The sequence below is a fragment of the Drosophila virilis genome, chromosome 4, assembly GCF_030788295.1.
Source record: "Drosophila virilis strain 15010-1051.87 chromosome 4, Dvir_AGI_RSII-ME, whole genome shotgun sequence".
NCBI classification, from domain to species: domain Eukaryota; kingdom Metazoa; phylum Arthropoda; class Insecta; order Diptera; family Drosophilidae; genus Drosophila; species Drosophila virilis.
Window position 1 is genome coordinate 18,395,423 of NC_091546.1, and position 15,500 is coordinate 18,410,922.

The following is a 15,500-nucleotide window of genomic DNA, read 5'->3' on the forward strand; positions in this document are numbered from 1 at the left end:
ATAGTTGTGTGTAGGCAAGATGTTTAGAATTCAAGTTGTAGATTTTGAAAGATATAAAGATGGATATAGATATGAATATATGTAATTATAGCTTACAGTTGAGACATCGATCATTTGATTATTTAAAGTAAAGCACATTAAACTCAGGCACAAAAGCTCTCAAGCTGTAAGTAGACACTTTCCCCCATTAATTATAAGATATTCTCATCGTTTGAGAGCCTTTACAATCACACGCAGCAGCTCTAAAACTGTAATGTAGTAGATCATTTAGTCGAGACACACAACCAAAAAAATCTTTTGTATACATTTGCACTATTTTGTAATGATTTATATTAAATATTATTAAGTATTTAATTTGTAACAGCAAATAGATTTTGGTTACAGTCAACAGTTGCCCTCAAACTGTCTTGTATAAGATCAGCTTAGCCGCGACACGAACCCGCAAGCTGTTTGCGTCGTGCGCAAAGCTTTCACCTATATTTCGTGATTCGCCCTGCCGACGTCTTTGAGCCAACAATAAAAAAAAAAAAAACAACGATCGACGCGGTTTTGCGTTGCCTGGCACAGTGGGACAAAGTGGCAGCAGCCAAACTCCAAATCAGGTTTATAATTATTTATGGAATTTGTAAAAGTATAATAAGAAAACAAAAGAATAGATAGTTGTATGCCCTGCAAATATAAATTCTTATATATATTCAGTTGGCAATACCAATTTCTAATATATCCTACTGTTAATTAAAATATAGTAAATATTCTTTCCGCTTTATCAAATACGATTTTCAGTATTTGCTACGTTTTAATTTCAAGCGTTTTACGTGCGGCAAATTAGGCTTATTTTACTCTATTATTATTAAGGCAAATATAATTTTGTTCGATTTTATAAAAAAACATCCCACTGTGCACGGCTGAAGTCAAGTTCGCCATAAAACCCTCCGAGCTGCGCCTTGGCTCACTCAGTTGGCTGCTGGCGCTTTGCCCAAGCGATCGTCGGTTCACTTAACAGCTTTGCCCATTTAATACGCACGTAATACAAAAATAACAATAATAACAATAATAATAATAATAATAAGTATTAGTAATAATAACGGGTTTTTTTTCTTACGTTCGGCATTAAATTTCGGTTTCGTTTGCGTGCGCGTCAAAGTGTCTAGCGGAAGTGTCCAGCAAAACAAGAAGAAGCAGCCTTCAGATGAGATCTGAAGAGGATTCTGCAATAAAAAATTAACAATTATATAATTTGAATGCTTGGGAAATAGCCAAAAGATCAGCCTTGAATGTGCGGGCCAAAAGTTAAAGTTGAATAAAAGCAAAGCAAAGTTGTTTTTGGCCGGTTCAAAGCGGTTACAACTGGCTGCCAGTTACAGCAACAACAACAACAGCAACAATAACAGCAACAACAATAACAGCAACAGCAACAATAACAGCAACAGCAACTGTTAATCAGCATAAACTTAATTGTAGCCAAGTTAAAGACAAATAAGAGAAGAAGAAGCAGACGCAGGCAGCTTTAAGTCAAGCAGCGGAAGCTTTTGACATCAGCAGGCGCAACAACAGCAACAACAACAACAACAACAGCAACAACAGTTACATTTAACAGTTAAAGTGCAGGTAAAGCCCAGCAAGTTCTCAACGGTCCATTGCAGCAGCTGCGCAAGCGCGTGACTCGTTTGCCCACTGTGCAAATGGGTTGTATGTGCGGGGAGGGGGGGTTCAACCCAGGGACAACTGCCGCTGACAGCATAAAAGCCCAGCATAAAATGCTACGCTAAGGTTAGTTTTAATTGGCTCTGATGAGACTTGACAAAAGCTTCAGCTGCTCGAATTGAGTGGGCTTTAACTGAACCCTAAATATGTAGAGTATTAGATATATAGATATAGATATAATATACTCATTAGTTAAGCAACTTACTTAAACTTGTTACATTTGGTAAATCAGGAAGTCTCAATATATACACTACTAGCATAGTCTGGCCAATTCTTGACAAAAAGATATAAAGTCAAGAAGAGTATATCAATTGCATAAATCCCTTAAAAAATAAAATTCAAACAGAATCCAAGCTTTTCACTCATGAAGAGTATATAAACTTCGGCTATACAGATACTCTTTTTTAAATGTGGTTTGTAAATTCTCTTTTTTCTTTTTTTTTCTTTTTTATTTTAATTAATGTGTTTGGCTTGTGACGTATACGCAATGTATACAACATGCTCATTAATATTTGTATTTTTGTAGTTTTTTTTGGGGGGGGCTTTTTGGCGACGCGGGTAACAAGCACGCCATGAAACACGTTTTTGCATACTAATGCAAAGCCCCGGATATTGGGGGATTATCAAACTAACAAGCGTCAATTGAACTGGTTTACGGGCCTGAAGGTGATGGATAGGGGGGGGGCGGTCTATTAAACATGAAACAAATATTATTGTTAATAATGAGCATCAAATGGATCAGCCAAATCCAATTGGATTCTATAAATAAATAATATAAAATAATTATATAAAAAACTATTTTATAATATTAATATAAATGTTTTATATAAATTAAGAAAAATAAATAAGGATAGATGGCAAAACAAATGCAATAATAATATAAAAAATATTATAAAAAGAACAAGATTCCCCAAAAAAAAAATGATCAAATAACTAATAAGGAATTTAAAAAATGAACGAGTTCCTCAAGAAATGAAATTGCACGAAACTTCGCTGAGAGTAATTCGCATTGCATCCGTTTCTAGAGTTGTCCGAGCAACTTTCAAGTTGTACGGCTTGAAACTAGTTAAAACCGTTCTTAACTGATTTCGTACGCCAAAAGTGACGTCAGTTTTGAGAATCTGTCGAAGCATGGTACTCGAAAACCCACATAATTTAACATAATTTCAGCTTGGCTGATTCATCAACTGAAGTTGATTTAACATTGTTTTCTGTTCTGCTTCTTCTTTTGCTCATTATACAAACCGAAAAAAAAATAATAAAAATATTTTAGGCAGAATTTAAAACCTGTTTTTCCCAATTGTACCAAAACATGTGGTTTTTTCTTTTTTTTTTGACTTTCTATCTTTTTTTTTTGTGCAGGAATTTGTTTGAGACTATTTGAGACAGCGTTCGTTTTGTTGAAATTTCCTACAAATTAATATTAGCTTGTTAAATTAATTATATTCACATTATTTTGTCAGTTTTTGGCGAGCATTGCCCTAGCCCTGATCTACTTATAATTACCTGGGAAACGGACTGTGAATATTTGAATGTGGGCTCGAAGATTTCAAAGCTTGCAAGAGCTGAATTGAAGAGCCTGATCATAAGTAGTTTGAAGTTTTTACAATATATCTTCTTTATTATTCAGAGCTTAAATTTCTTGCATTCCAAAATTTTTAGTAACAAACGTAAAAGTTGGGAGATCTACGGCATGCCGAACATTTAATACCCTTTTAGATATTTGTCTTACGATTTTGATGCGTGTTTGATGGAAATATCTTGGAAAACAGAAAAATTTGCCAAATAAGAACCTTCTTTTCAATCGATCGATCCTACGGCAACTATATGATATAGTACACCATGTTAATAGATATATATATAGATATAGATTATGCTCAATTTTACTTGATAAACACATAAGCTTACCTTACGATAAACTAATTTTCGACCGAACGTTCCTAAGGCAGCTACATGATATAGACGTCCGATGTTGAAAAGATTAACCATATATGTAGGGAACATAGTAATTCTAACAAATTCTTAGTTTGGAACAGAAAAAAATCATAGAAGTACTTAATTTGCGACCGATCGATCTTAAGGCAGCTTTATGATAAAGTGGTCCGATTTAAAATATATATATTCTTTATGAAGTCGGAGCTGTCTCTATGCGTTACATATTCAATCACAATATTATAAAAACCTCCACAAGGGCATTTACTTTTTTCGAAACGTTTTATGAAACATTTCTCGAAAGTCTGTTTTTTGTTTTTTGCGTAAATTATAATTCGATTTTTGTTGTGTAGAAAATTACCACAAAATAAAGGTTCTGGAAGAGTTATTAACTAGATAACTAGTCTTACAATTATGTGGAACTAAAATTAAGATATAACCATATCTTAATGACCTGGTTCTATAAAAACTTTGTTATCTACCAAAACAAATGTGAAATTACAATATAAACTTTATATTGTCTCTGCTTGAACATAGCAAATGGACATTGAATGACATTGAAACTTAAAGCCTTGACCCGATTAATCTTATCTTATGATATAAAATGGATAATGATATACTAGAAGAAATTACCAGGCGTCGTCCGGGTCAATAAACGGCGCCAATATCAGACATATACAAAGCTGATCAAATTCCCGCGCCCAATTCCCAAATTTATAAAAACTGGATTTGAACCTGCGGTCGTCTGCTGGTGGACTCGACGCTCAAACAGCAAAACCAAGCAAGCTCATCTGATTGTAATGCAATAACAATTTATAAATTATATATTAATTATAATAGACATTTCGATGAGAGAGCAAGCAAAACAGACTAAACACGTCGATTATTCTCAGAAATTGATTAACCCGTTTTGAAAGTTGCTAACCGTCTGTTAAATATAATTAACAGCTGGTTATTGTTAGGTTAATAATCGCCATAAACGAAACGATGTGTAAATTGTTTAAACAAATCTGCAAATACACAAACAGAGCGAGTTGTTTCTTTTATCATTAGATCAACAAAAACTGCAGTACTCGGCCAGTTAAATTGGGGATCGTTATCTTTATAGAAGTGCTCGTATTTGTGGCTAAGCGATTGTTTGCGTGCCGTCGCAGTAAATTTCACTATTAGACATCTTTTATAACACTTGACTGCATTTTAATGGGCGGGGCACTAATTTGTGTACACTCTGATTTGTATTTAACACTTCCAGACATCTTATCGAGATATCATCAGTCAAGTGCATTTCATAATTCTAATGACACGTTATTTATTTATTGAATTAACAAAAGAATTTAGCGGCATTTTTTAAATAGCTGATTCTTTTGCAATTGCTTTCTTAACTTCATTTATCAGCAGTTGCTATGTGCAGAACAATATCTCAAGAGATTAACTTGTTTTTTTTTTTTATGCAAATATTATAATTTGTTTATCATGCGATCTTTGCCAATCATAAACTGTTGCATTTTCGGTGACTTGCAAATACAAAGTTGTGCTCGGGATGTTTCCGCCCTTTATCAGCTATTTAGCTCGTGAAGCTGACATCATTTAAATACCCTGTACCAGCAGAAAAGGTTTAGAAGAGTTCACCTAAATATAACTATTTTTAATTATATAGAAAAAAATATATAAAATACATTTTTATATTCAACTGAGATCTTGAGCAATGAGAATATGAGTCAGCCATATTTATAAATACAATTTATAATGTAATCCACTCAATTAACAAATAAAGTTTATTCAACGGAAAATTCATTCATGTTTAACACTCGCGTATAACCATAAGTATGGCTTTTCATTAAAAAATCACCTTTTATAGTACCCAAAACAACAATATTATAAATGCGAAAGAAAAGAAAAAGCGAACAAGTTTTGTCTCGACGTGCAGTCAACATTTTTCACATTCACAAAAAATGTAACATTCGAAAAATTTTAGAAATTTTGATGGTGGAATTAGATTAATTCTTTACAATTCGCAAATATTTAACATACGCAAAGAATTTCAGATATGTTGATAGTGGAATTAGGCAAATACTTTATATACGCAAACAAATGTAAGAAATGATGATAGTGGAATTTAGTGCGGACATACGCTGCAACACTACGGAACAGCTCCAATTAGAAATCATGCAAGTCCTTTGACCCTAAGAACTATTACAGGTGCCCCTTGGTACAACTCTACAATTCAAAATATATTCTTCGAGTTCATTAGAGCTAAAATAATTCACACTTTCATTTCTAAGCAGTTTGTTTATTGTCCTCAGACAGATATCCATTAAAACAATAAAAAAATGACTTCAAAACGAAAATAAGGGGTAACTGCAGGTCAGGCAGTCATGCATATTCAGCTTTTATCTGTACGCGGTTTATCTGATTGTCAGTTTTATGGCGTGTCTCTGTTATGATCACAATTCCGCTGAAAATCTACCAAAATAACAACCAGTGTTAATTGTCAGACCGCAGCTCATAGAACTCTCTCTCTCTCTCTCTCTCTCTCTCTCTCTCGCGCTCTTTCAAATAATACATTGAGTCCAGAATGAAAATGTCGCAGCGGAATCCAGCGTTTGTGGGCGACGATGGACAGAGCACCACCAGCACGTTGGCCATGTCGGTAAGTGGCCAGAAAGGCTATGGCCGAAATCTGAATGACCCAAAACTAATCGTTTGCTCCCCGCACACACACACACATACACACACATAGTCGCTGCCGGCAGAGACACAGACGGAGGCCGAACAGGAAGCTGGCAAATCGGTCGGGAGACCAGGCGAACGGGATACCTGGGGCAAGGGCGTGGAGTTTCTAATGTCCTGTATCGCAATGTCCGTGGGCCTGGGCAATGTGTGGCGATTCCCGTTCACAGCGCTGGACAATGGCGGCGGCGCCTTTCTCATACCATATCTCATTGTGCTATTCCTAATTGGCAAACCGATTTACTATCTGGAAATGGTAATTGGGCAGTTTTCCAGTCGCGGTTCCGTTAAGGTATTCGATTTGTGCCCAGCCATGAAAGGTAAGCGAAATTTTGCGAAAATTATCGATGCCAACTTCGAAACAAATCGAAGTTTCTATGCACTTGCAGCAAGAATGGAGATCAACCAAACAGTTGACAACAATTTTAAATCGGGGAAGTAAAAACATTTCTATAAGCTGTTAAGCTTGGCTCGGCCTGAAAAGGTGGCCATTTTTTTTATGGAAATTTTGATCTAAGTGAACCACAAAAAGTTTAATATTTCAAGTCAACTGTTTATCGATCAACTTGTTTGGCTTAAGATTGGGTTCTCAGAGAGCTCTAGGTTCGAACCAGCATGGTTCAAACCCAGTTTGCAGCCCTGATGACCAGAATAAGTAATTGATTGATTTTGTTTAAATGTGCATCAAGAGTGTGACAAGTTTTGGTTAGTTTCAGTTTAAGATAGTTGAAATTCTGGAATTTCCTTTTAATGAATCATTTCTGTATTGTATTATTTCTGTTGTTGTATTAAGAGTAACTCGTTATTGCTTTGTGAATAACAATATCTCAATTATTATTGGTTAATAATGAAATGCAGACGAGTTAAGGTAAGCCAAGATAGACAAGTTAAATCGGCTGACTAATATTGAAATTAGATTGTTCATGACTCAAGAATAATTTATTTATTTACTTATCTATTTCTGAGATATTCCAGTAGACACACTTATGATTTGATACCAAATATTATTGTATTTTTTATTTCTCATTGTATATTATTTATTTATTTATTAGAATAGCAAAATGAAAAGCTTAAAGCCTAATCAGCATACGAGTGTTTGTAATATCATCTGTGAGAGTTAAGAGTGAAGGGCTTTAGAATCTATATAATATATGATGCAAAGGCAGATCTCAACCAACTGCAAGTGTATATGAATATTATTTAGTTAATAATGCAATACAATAGCTGTGCATTTCTTTAGTTCAACTTGCTGAAGTCCAATAGAAAGCGAAAATTCATCAATTCAATCAAGCCTTAAGACTAACTCAGAGAAATAGCATCTATCTGTACTAATTGTTGGATGAACCAGAAGCTGCAGACAAAATGAATTATAGATCGACAAATGACTTAACGTAAAACTATAATTGATATCAAGAGGCTAGCGCTATGCACAGCTATTATATGAAATTAAATAACTATGGGAATGATTCACAATCGATATTAAATGAACTATATTATTCATTCACAATTCATCTATCATACTCATAACGCAACTGTCATCAACAACGAATCGTAACTCCCAGGCATTGGCATTGGACAGGTGATATCGATATCGCTTGTCACGACGTACTACGTAGGAATAATGGGTATTACGTTAAATTATTTTTACGATTCGTTTCGTTCGCCGCTGCCCTGGTCCGAATGTCGCACCGATTGGGGCAACGGCGTTCAGTGTGTGGCCTCCAGTCGGGGCAACATTAGCTCCAATCCGAGTTCCAGCTTAAATGCGTTTGGGCCCCAATTGGAGCAACAGCAGCAGCAGCAGCAGCATCAGCCCGTCGCATCCGCCGAGTTGTACTTTATGTAAGTGGCTTTTCTACCTATTGTCAAATCTAGTTGTTAGTGCTGGTTCCTGGTGCTGTTGTTCTTAGTGTACCTGTGTTTGGGGCATGGGTTGTTTGTTTTTATTTTTTTTTTTTTTGCGTGCCTTGTTCTGGTAATCTTATCGCAGCACACTCTAGCATTCAGTGCCAGATTCAAGTTTATGGTCGTTCAATGCTCGCTTTATTGGCATGCGATATTAATTGAATGAGTCCCGCTACGCAACCAACAAATCTGCTGGTCCGCCCCGCCCTTGTGGCGCCTAAATTGACAGCAATTGACCACTGAGGTTAGACGATGCTGCAATATACCCTGGGCGATTGCAACAGCCAATAGCTGATATGCGACGCGTTGCAAGGCCAATTCAATTTACTGACATCTCACTGTGACGAAAGGAACAAGGGTACAACCTCAAGCGAATAACAATGAATACCTTACAAAATAATGAGTCTTAATTTCTCAATTTAAGTAATCCACAAATTGGTTTTACTTAAGTTCCTATTAGATATGTGTAGAGATTTTTTCCATCCAGCTATTTCTTTTCTCACAATTGGCTAATATTATTAATATACCTTACAAATTATAAGTCTTAATTTCTCATTAAAGTAATCCACAAATTGGTTTTACTTAAGTTCCTATTAGAGATGTGTAGAGATTTCTTCCATCCGACAATTTCTTTTCTCTAATACCTTACAAATTATAAGTCTTAATTTCTCATTAAAGTAATCCACAAAAAGGTTTTACTTAAGTTCCTATTAGAGATGTGTAGAGATTTCTTCCATTCGACAAAGTCTCTTCTCTCAATTGGCTAATATTATTAGATACAGAAACATTAAAAAATTACTAAAAGCTTGTTTTCGAATTTGATAATAATGTTGATTTTTTTTTTATAATTTTTTTAATTAAGTTGCATATTATTTGAGGTCTTAACTTCAGAACTTTTCGAAAATGTTATCTAGAAGATAAAATATTGGTCCGAAACCCGACCGTAATTTTGGGATCACATGGAAATCCCGCCCATTCCGTATATTATAAAATTTTTGTCTTACTCTTACGAATGGTCGAAGGTACATTAGAGTTATTGCATGCCAAGTCTCTAATTTAGTATTAAGACAATTTATTAATAAATTGTTGTTAAATTAAACTCTTTCTAAACTAAACACGTGCATTTCCTCAACTCAACTAATATCTCAGCTCAGACTCAGCATCAACTCATGTCTACATCAACATTTGGCTATGGCATCTAATTGATCTGTGATTAACTCTTTCCTCCCTATACCCAATATCATCAAGGTGTTGGCGTCGGCCAGGCATTCCAGGTGTTCATGCTAAGCACTTACTACGCCTCACTGGTGGCCATATTTTGTCGGTATTTCGTTGACTCATTCCACAGTCCGTTGCCCTGGGCAACGTGTCGTGCGGAATGGGGCGCAAAATGTATCGACTCGGCGCCCAATAATTGGATGGGAGGACAAAATTCGATAGAAAATAACTCAGATCGTATTATATCCAGCTCGGAGCTGTACTATGTGTAAGTGCTTGGGTCTCCTTTGGGCTTAGTTGGGTTAGATCTAGTCTAAAACTCTAGAGGTGTTGGCTTTGGCTCAGGTTTTTTATGTCCAACTCAATTGAACTTCTCACCATTCTCAGTAAGGAGGTGCTGCGCGAGAAGGATCAGATTGCGGATGGCATTGGTTTGCCCAACTGGGAGCTAGTCGTTGGCCTCTTAATCTCCTGGCTGTGCGTTTTTCTGATCATACGGCGCGGCGTCAAGAGCTCGGGCAAGGCCTCCTATTTTCTCGCCCTGTTTCCATATGTCGTCATGGGCGTACTACTGGTGCGTGCGGTAACCCTGCCTGGCTCTGTCGATGGCATTTGGTATTTCATCAAGCCCAACTGGAGCAAGATCTTGGACCCGAAGGTCTGGTATGCGGCTGTCACGCAATGCTTCTACTCGCTGTCCGTTTGCTTTGGCAACATCATCATGTACTCGTCGTTCAACAAGTTCGGTCACAATGTGCATCGGGATGCGACCATTGTGACTGCTTTAGATACGGCCACCTCTCTATTGGCCGGCTTCACCATATTTGGCATTTTGGGACACTTGGCGCACGAGATCGGCACGGACGACATTGGCCAGGTGGTCAAAGGTGGCGCCGGACTCGCATTCATATCGTATCCCGATGCCATAGCCAAGTTTAAGCAGCTGCCACAGATCTTCTCGGTACTTTTCTTTCTCATGCTCTTCGTTCTGGGCATTGGCTCCAATATAGCCATGACCTCCTGCACGGTAACTGCGATACGCGATCGCTTTCCCAACTTCAAGCAATGGCAATGCTCCCTACTCATTGCAGTCGTTAGCTTTGTCATAGGTCTGATGTACATTACACCGGTAAGATTTGCGGAATTGGATTTGGATTCGTCAACCGAAATCTGGTTATTCCTTACAGGGCGGTCAGTATATGCTGACACTGGTGGATTTCTTTGGCGCCTCGATGATAGCCTTGGTTTTGGGCATTGCGGAGCTGTATACCATTGGCTGGATCTATGGCACGGATCGTCTCTGCAAGGATATCGAGTTCATGCTGGGCCGCAAGGTCGGTCTCTACTGGCGCCTCTGTTGGGGCATTTTCACGCCTCTCATCATGACCGTCATCCTGATATACTTCTATGCCACCTACGAGCCGCTCACCTATAACAAACAGCCATATCCCGCCTGGGCCTACGGTAAATCTGAAGATTCCCCACACTGCCAGCCTTAACCTTCACGCTCTCACTCCGCTTTCTTCGCTTCCTTTCAGGCATTGGCTGGACCATCACTGCCTTTGGTGTTATGCAGCTGCCCTTCTGGATGCTGGTTGCCATCATTCGTGAGCCGGGCAATACGTGGCGCGAGAAAATACGCGGCGCCTTCAAGCCCAAAAAGAATTGGGGACCCTCCGATCCGCTGCTCCGTGAGCAGTATAATAAGAAAATTGAGCACGAGCTGACGCCCAAACGGGGCCAAGGCTTTTGGGCTAGCATTAAGCAGAATATACTTGGTTAAACTGTGAGATCTCTGGTTTTTTTTCGTAAGAGTTGTGTGTAAATAATTGTGAAAAGTATTTTGCGATAATAACTTTTAAGTGTGCCAATAAAATGTAACGAATTTATTAAAGATTTTAATACATTTACTGAGACTTTAATTTATTGTTTTTTAAATATATATTTATGCTTTGATTTATTTCATTTATAGGAAATTTTATCATTCTACATCTGAATGTATTCAAATTTAAATGAAATTAAAAAATATCCTAATCTAAGTAACATGAACTCTTATCCAAAGAATCTCAAGGATTAATATGAAAAGTAGCTTTTTCCATTTGTATATCAATCGAAATAGGATTTAACTATTTATCCTGACAAGATCTTACTAAATGTAAGGTGAAACTTTTCGAAACTCAGCTATAGAAATTTCCTTTATATTAACTTAAAAGCTCTCAAATATCTAGCTCACATTTATTTGCCGGAGCTACCTTCCCGTCTGTCGCCTAATCAGCTCAGTTTTACTTGGAAAAGGCATGCGCTAGCTTCAATTTCGCACTGCCACATTTTTCCACTCCTGGCTGTTGGCCACAAATTGACCATCACATTGACAATTTGGAATTTGGCAAAATGCGTCGCTTGGCGGGGAAAATCAAGAGAAATGTTGTGTGCTTTGTCTCCGTTACGTTTTCCAACTGCAAACAAAGAGTGTGGAAAGCCGAAATACTTTGCGGGCGGCAAGGACATCTTCGAGATAATTGCTTTGATAAGGACACGCCGGACACGGACACAGACACGGACCCGGACCCGAACCGGGAAGGGGAACGCGACTCGGACCAGAGCAGTGCTACGGTGTTTTTTTTTTATTTTATAAATGTCGCCAAATATTTACATGTCGCGGCATTGTAAAGCAACCCAACTTGGTTTTTTTTGTTCCGGAACATTTTTGTTTTTTTTTTGGTTTTTTTTTTCGCCCTATGCCCGCATTTGGCTTGCGGCTTGACTTTTTCCGACTGTCCGGCTTCCTGGCCGCGAACTGGGCCGTGTCCGGGATTCCGGATGGCGGCCGCCTCGCTGCAAAACCGCATAAAAGTCATTGTCACAGCAAATGGATTAATTTTCGCGGCACGTTGTCATATATGTTGCACTCTCTCTCGCACTCTTGCGCACCGCCACGCACCATCTCGCTCGCTCGCTCGCTCGCTCAGCCGGCATTTCTATAAAGAAATTAAATAGCACGGCCCGTGGTTACGAGTGGGTGGCTGTGGGTGGCGGATTGCGGGTAGGGGCGTGGCTGGCGTTTACCGCAACAATAATTACGCTTTGGCCGCTTTTTGGAAGCTGCACGGAAGTGTATAATGTTGCTAAGTAGTTGCGGTTATTTCTTGTCGTTTGTTTGTTTTTTTTTTTTTTTATATTGTGTTTGGTTGCGTAATTATCATGAAAGGCAACAGGAGGTTTATTTCATGTAATAAATGCAACATAATTAAGTTTTCTCGCTGCGAAAACGAACGAAAAAGGAAAATGCCGCTTAGTCGGCTCCCTTTTGTTAACACATTTCTTGTTTATGCTAAGTTAGTTAAGGCATATTTTTTTTTGTAATTAGCCAATGCAAATGAGTGTACAAATTTTTATTAACCTAAAGGACGTATTTCAACTCGATCGAACACAAAGCTTTTCACATGTAGCATACATTCAGGGGCTGCTAAATGAGATACAATTAGATTAGCTAAGTTTTACAATTTAACGGTTGTCGAAGACGTTTTTTTTTTTTTGCTAGTTTCATTCGTCTAACACGTTGCCAATCAGCAGAGAGTCCAGCAAACACAGACACACACACACAAACACACAACACTCACACGCTCATATGTGAGCACACTCATGCAGGCAGAACAAATCCAAATAAAATTCTATTCAACTAAAAGCTAAAAAGCGCGCCAGCATTGAGCATCGAGAGCGCTCAATGCGCGCTCTCTCTCTCTCTCCCTCTCTCTCGCTCTACTATACTCCCTTTTCTTTTAGTATTTGCCTTTCTTCTTACTCTTTAGCGCCCACGCACGCATTCGTCTTGCATCAGCAGCGCGACCAAAAAAAGGCAACAAAAGGAAAGTGTGCACAAAGCAAAGGCTTCGATAGAGATGAGAGCGCGAAAAAACTATTGTACTCACATGAACAACCGATAGTTGCATACCTTGTTTTGTATTTGTTAAAAAAATAAACATAAATGTATAAAAAGTAAACAGAATAGAAAGCGTGCGACCAGCAGATGCCCTATAAACAAACTCAAAAATAATAAAGCTATATATATATAATTATATTCTACTGTTATTATTTTCCTGCCTACCAACACTGTCTTCCCTTGTAGCTCAAGTAAAAATACCCGCTATATGCTAACTTTTTTTTCACAGGGTAGAACAAGATTGCAACTAAAAGCAAAACCAGCATGAAATGAAAGGCAGAAAATTTTGGGGATTTGCAAGAAAAGTTGCGCGCTCATGCAAAGAGCCGCAAATGTGTGCGGAGTGCAGATGGTCTAGGTGGGTAGGGGGGGGCTATATGCTTTTTAGACTCCAGTTTCTCCAATGGGTTTTGCGCTTCTTCTTTTTGGCGTACTGTGTTTTAGTGTGTGCCAGGCATTCGCACACATCTTTTACACGGCAATGGGAAAATTCTCTATGTAATTTACTGTGGGTGGGGGTGGGCGTGTGCGCGATTTTGCTGCCAAATGCCTGATGCTTAGAAGAGCTGACAGGTGGCGCCACTATGCACGTCCATATTCTTTTCTTATCTCTGTCCAGCTGTGTATGTACGTATGTATTTCTTCTGCAGATGGCAGATGGCGTTCATGCATGTGTATGCATGTGTGTGTGTGTGTGTGTGGCGGTCGAAGTGGTGAGCAAAAAATTAAGTAATTGAATTTTCATAGTGCCTGCATATAAAACCTAACTGCAATTGTATTGCTTGTTATTTGCAGTTGAGTGTTATGTTTTACAGTTTCTTCTCTTTGCGCCATGTGTATGTACACAAGCTCCATTTAACATTCTAATCTAAAATGATTTACCTGATGGGTTTTAGAGGTGAATGACTTGAAGTAGAAAAGCTTAATTTCAAAGAAAATCTTAGTTTTCCAATTAGTAAACAATTTGCACCGGCTTGTCGCTAATTAGGCGCCCATCAAAGGCAACGCGTCGCGCGTCATCGATGCGTAACTTTAACCTCGTTCCGTGTTAACCTTTGCCCTTTCGTCAGACACACGTCAATTTGCACACCCACGCACAGAAAATAATTTAAAAAAAAAAAGGTGAAGTCGACAAATAAGTCGAAAATTTGGCGGTCTCAACAATCCTTTCGAGATGGCACGAATGAACTAACATCAAGGAAAGAGGAAGAAGTTTCGTAGATTTAGGCGGGCTAACAGGGTGTCATTGCCATTTGAGTTGACAAAATGTTATCGATAATAATTTGTTCTTCATAATCGTTTCGATAGTTCTGACTGCTCGGGCATAAATTGCCGATATGGCCGAGGCCGACCCTAAGAGCTAATAAGAATAATGCTCTTATGACGTCACAAGCTGCGTGAGAGTTGCACTGCTGCTCTTCTCACTGATCGTTTTCATAGTTCCGTTTGCTTCGGAATGTGCACAGTGAAGAGAACTTGTAAAATTTGTGCGCGGCGCAGAAAAATTCGCAATTTGTTAAGAATTAATAGTGAAAAATGCAAGAAAGTGTTTGTCTATATTGTAGCTGAGCTGCAGTCGAATGTGTTGTGCTTGTTGAGCGTGAGCTTAAAGAATATACTGTTGAGTTTTTTTTGCGTGAAGTTCTTATGGCGGGCCAAGCTGTGGGTTTTGCCGCGCTTAAACGAAACCAGAAAAATGCTCTTATGACGTCACGATTTTTTTACTGTCGGCCGCGCTGCAAGGCTAATAAGAATAGTTTTTTGCGAAGTCACGACAGTTAAAAAGAGAGTTATGTTTGCACTTGATTTCTTCTTTTTCACGTGCCTAAGAAATCATATTTATTATTGAATTGAACAATGTGTTAATAATAATTAATAAATTACTATAAGTCTGTGAATTCAAACGGTTTCAGAAGCCGAGCTGCGGCTGCTGTGCTGCGCGAGTGTGTTTGTGTGTTGTTTGTTTCCTTTTTAATTTGTGTTCGTACGAGAAAAAGAGAAAGACTACCGAAATAAAGATAAAGAAACGGCAATAATATAAAATTATGTTAAAACGGATTAAGGTAAGCTT

The 15,500-nt window shown here is 38.1% G+C and overlaps 1 protein-coding gene and 1 long non-coding RNA gene across 5 annotated transcripts in view; both read left to right on the plus strand.

The window, feature by feature from the left end:
* The first annotated feature begins 965 nt into the window (after positions 1-965).
* On the plus strand, positions 966-11,383 carry LOC6628569 (sodium-dependent nutrient amino acid transporter 1). 4 transcript variants are annotated; one of them, XM_002051484.4, is made up of 7 exons: positions 966-1,608; positions 6,211-6,286; positions 6,377-6,686; positions 7,929-8,208; positions 9,877-10,618; positions 10,677-10,953; positions 11,028-11,383. In XM_002051484.4, exons 2-7 carry the CDS (start codon positions 6,212-6,214, stop codon positions 11,270-11,272), a joined length of 1,929 nt encoding a protein of 642 aa, XP_002051520.2. In that variant the 5' UTR covers positions 966-1,608; position 6,211; the 3' UTR covers positions 11,273-11,383. The 4 variants fall into 4 exon arrangements, with proteins under 4 accessions (XP_002051520.2, XP_015028005.1, XP_032293612.1 ...); XM_015172519.3 differs by lacking the exon at positions 7,929-8,208 and adding an exon at positions 9,520-9,757; XM_032437721.2 differs by lacking the exon at positions 966-1,608 and adding an exon at positions 1,749-1,770.
* Positions 11,384-14,886: 3,503 nt separating this feature from the next.
* The window catches only part of LOC116651369 (uncharacterized), a 93,509-nt gene continuing 92,895 nt past the window's right edge, over positions 14,887-15,500 (plus strand). The window contains exon 1 of the long non-coding RNA XR_004304341.2: positions 14,887-15,492. This is a non-coding gene — a long non-coding RNA (uncharacterized lncRNA). The remainder of the gene's footprint in view (positions 15,493-15,500) is intronic.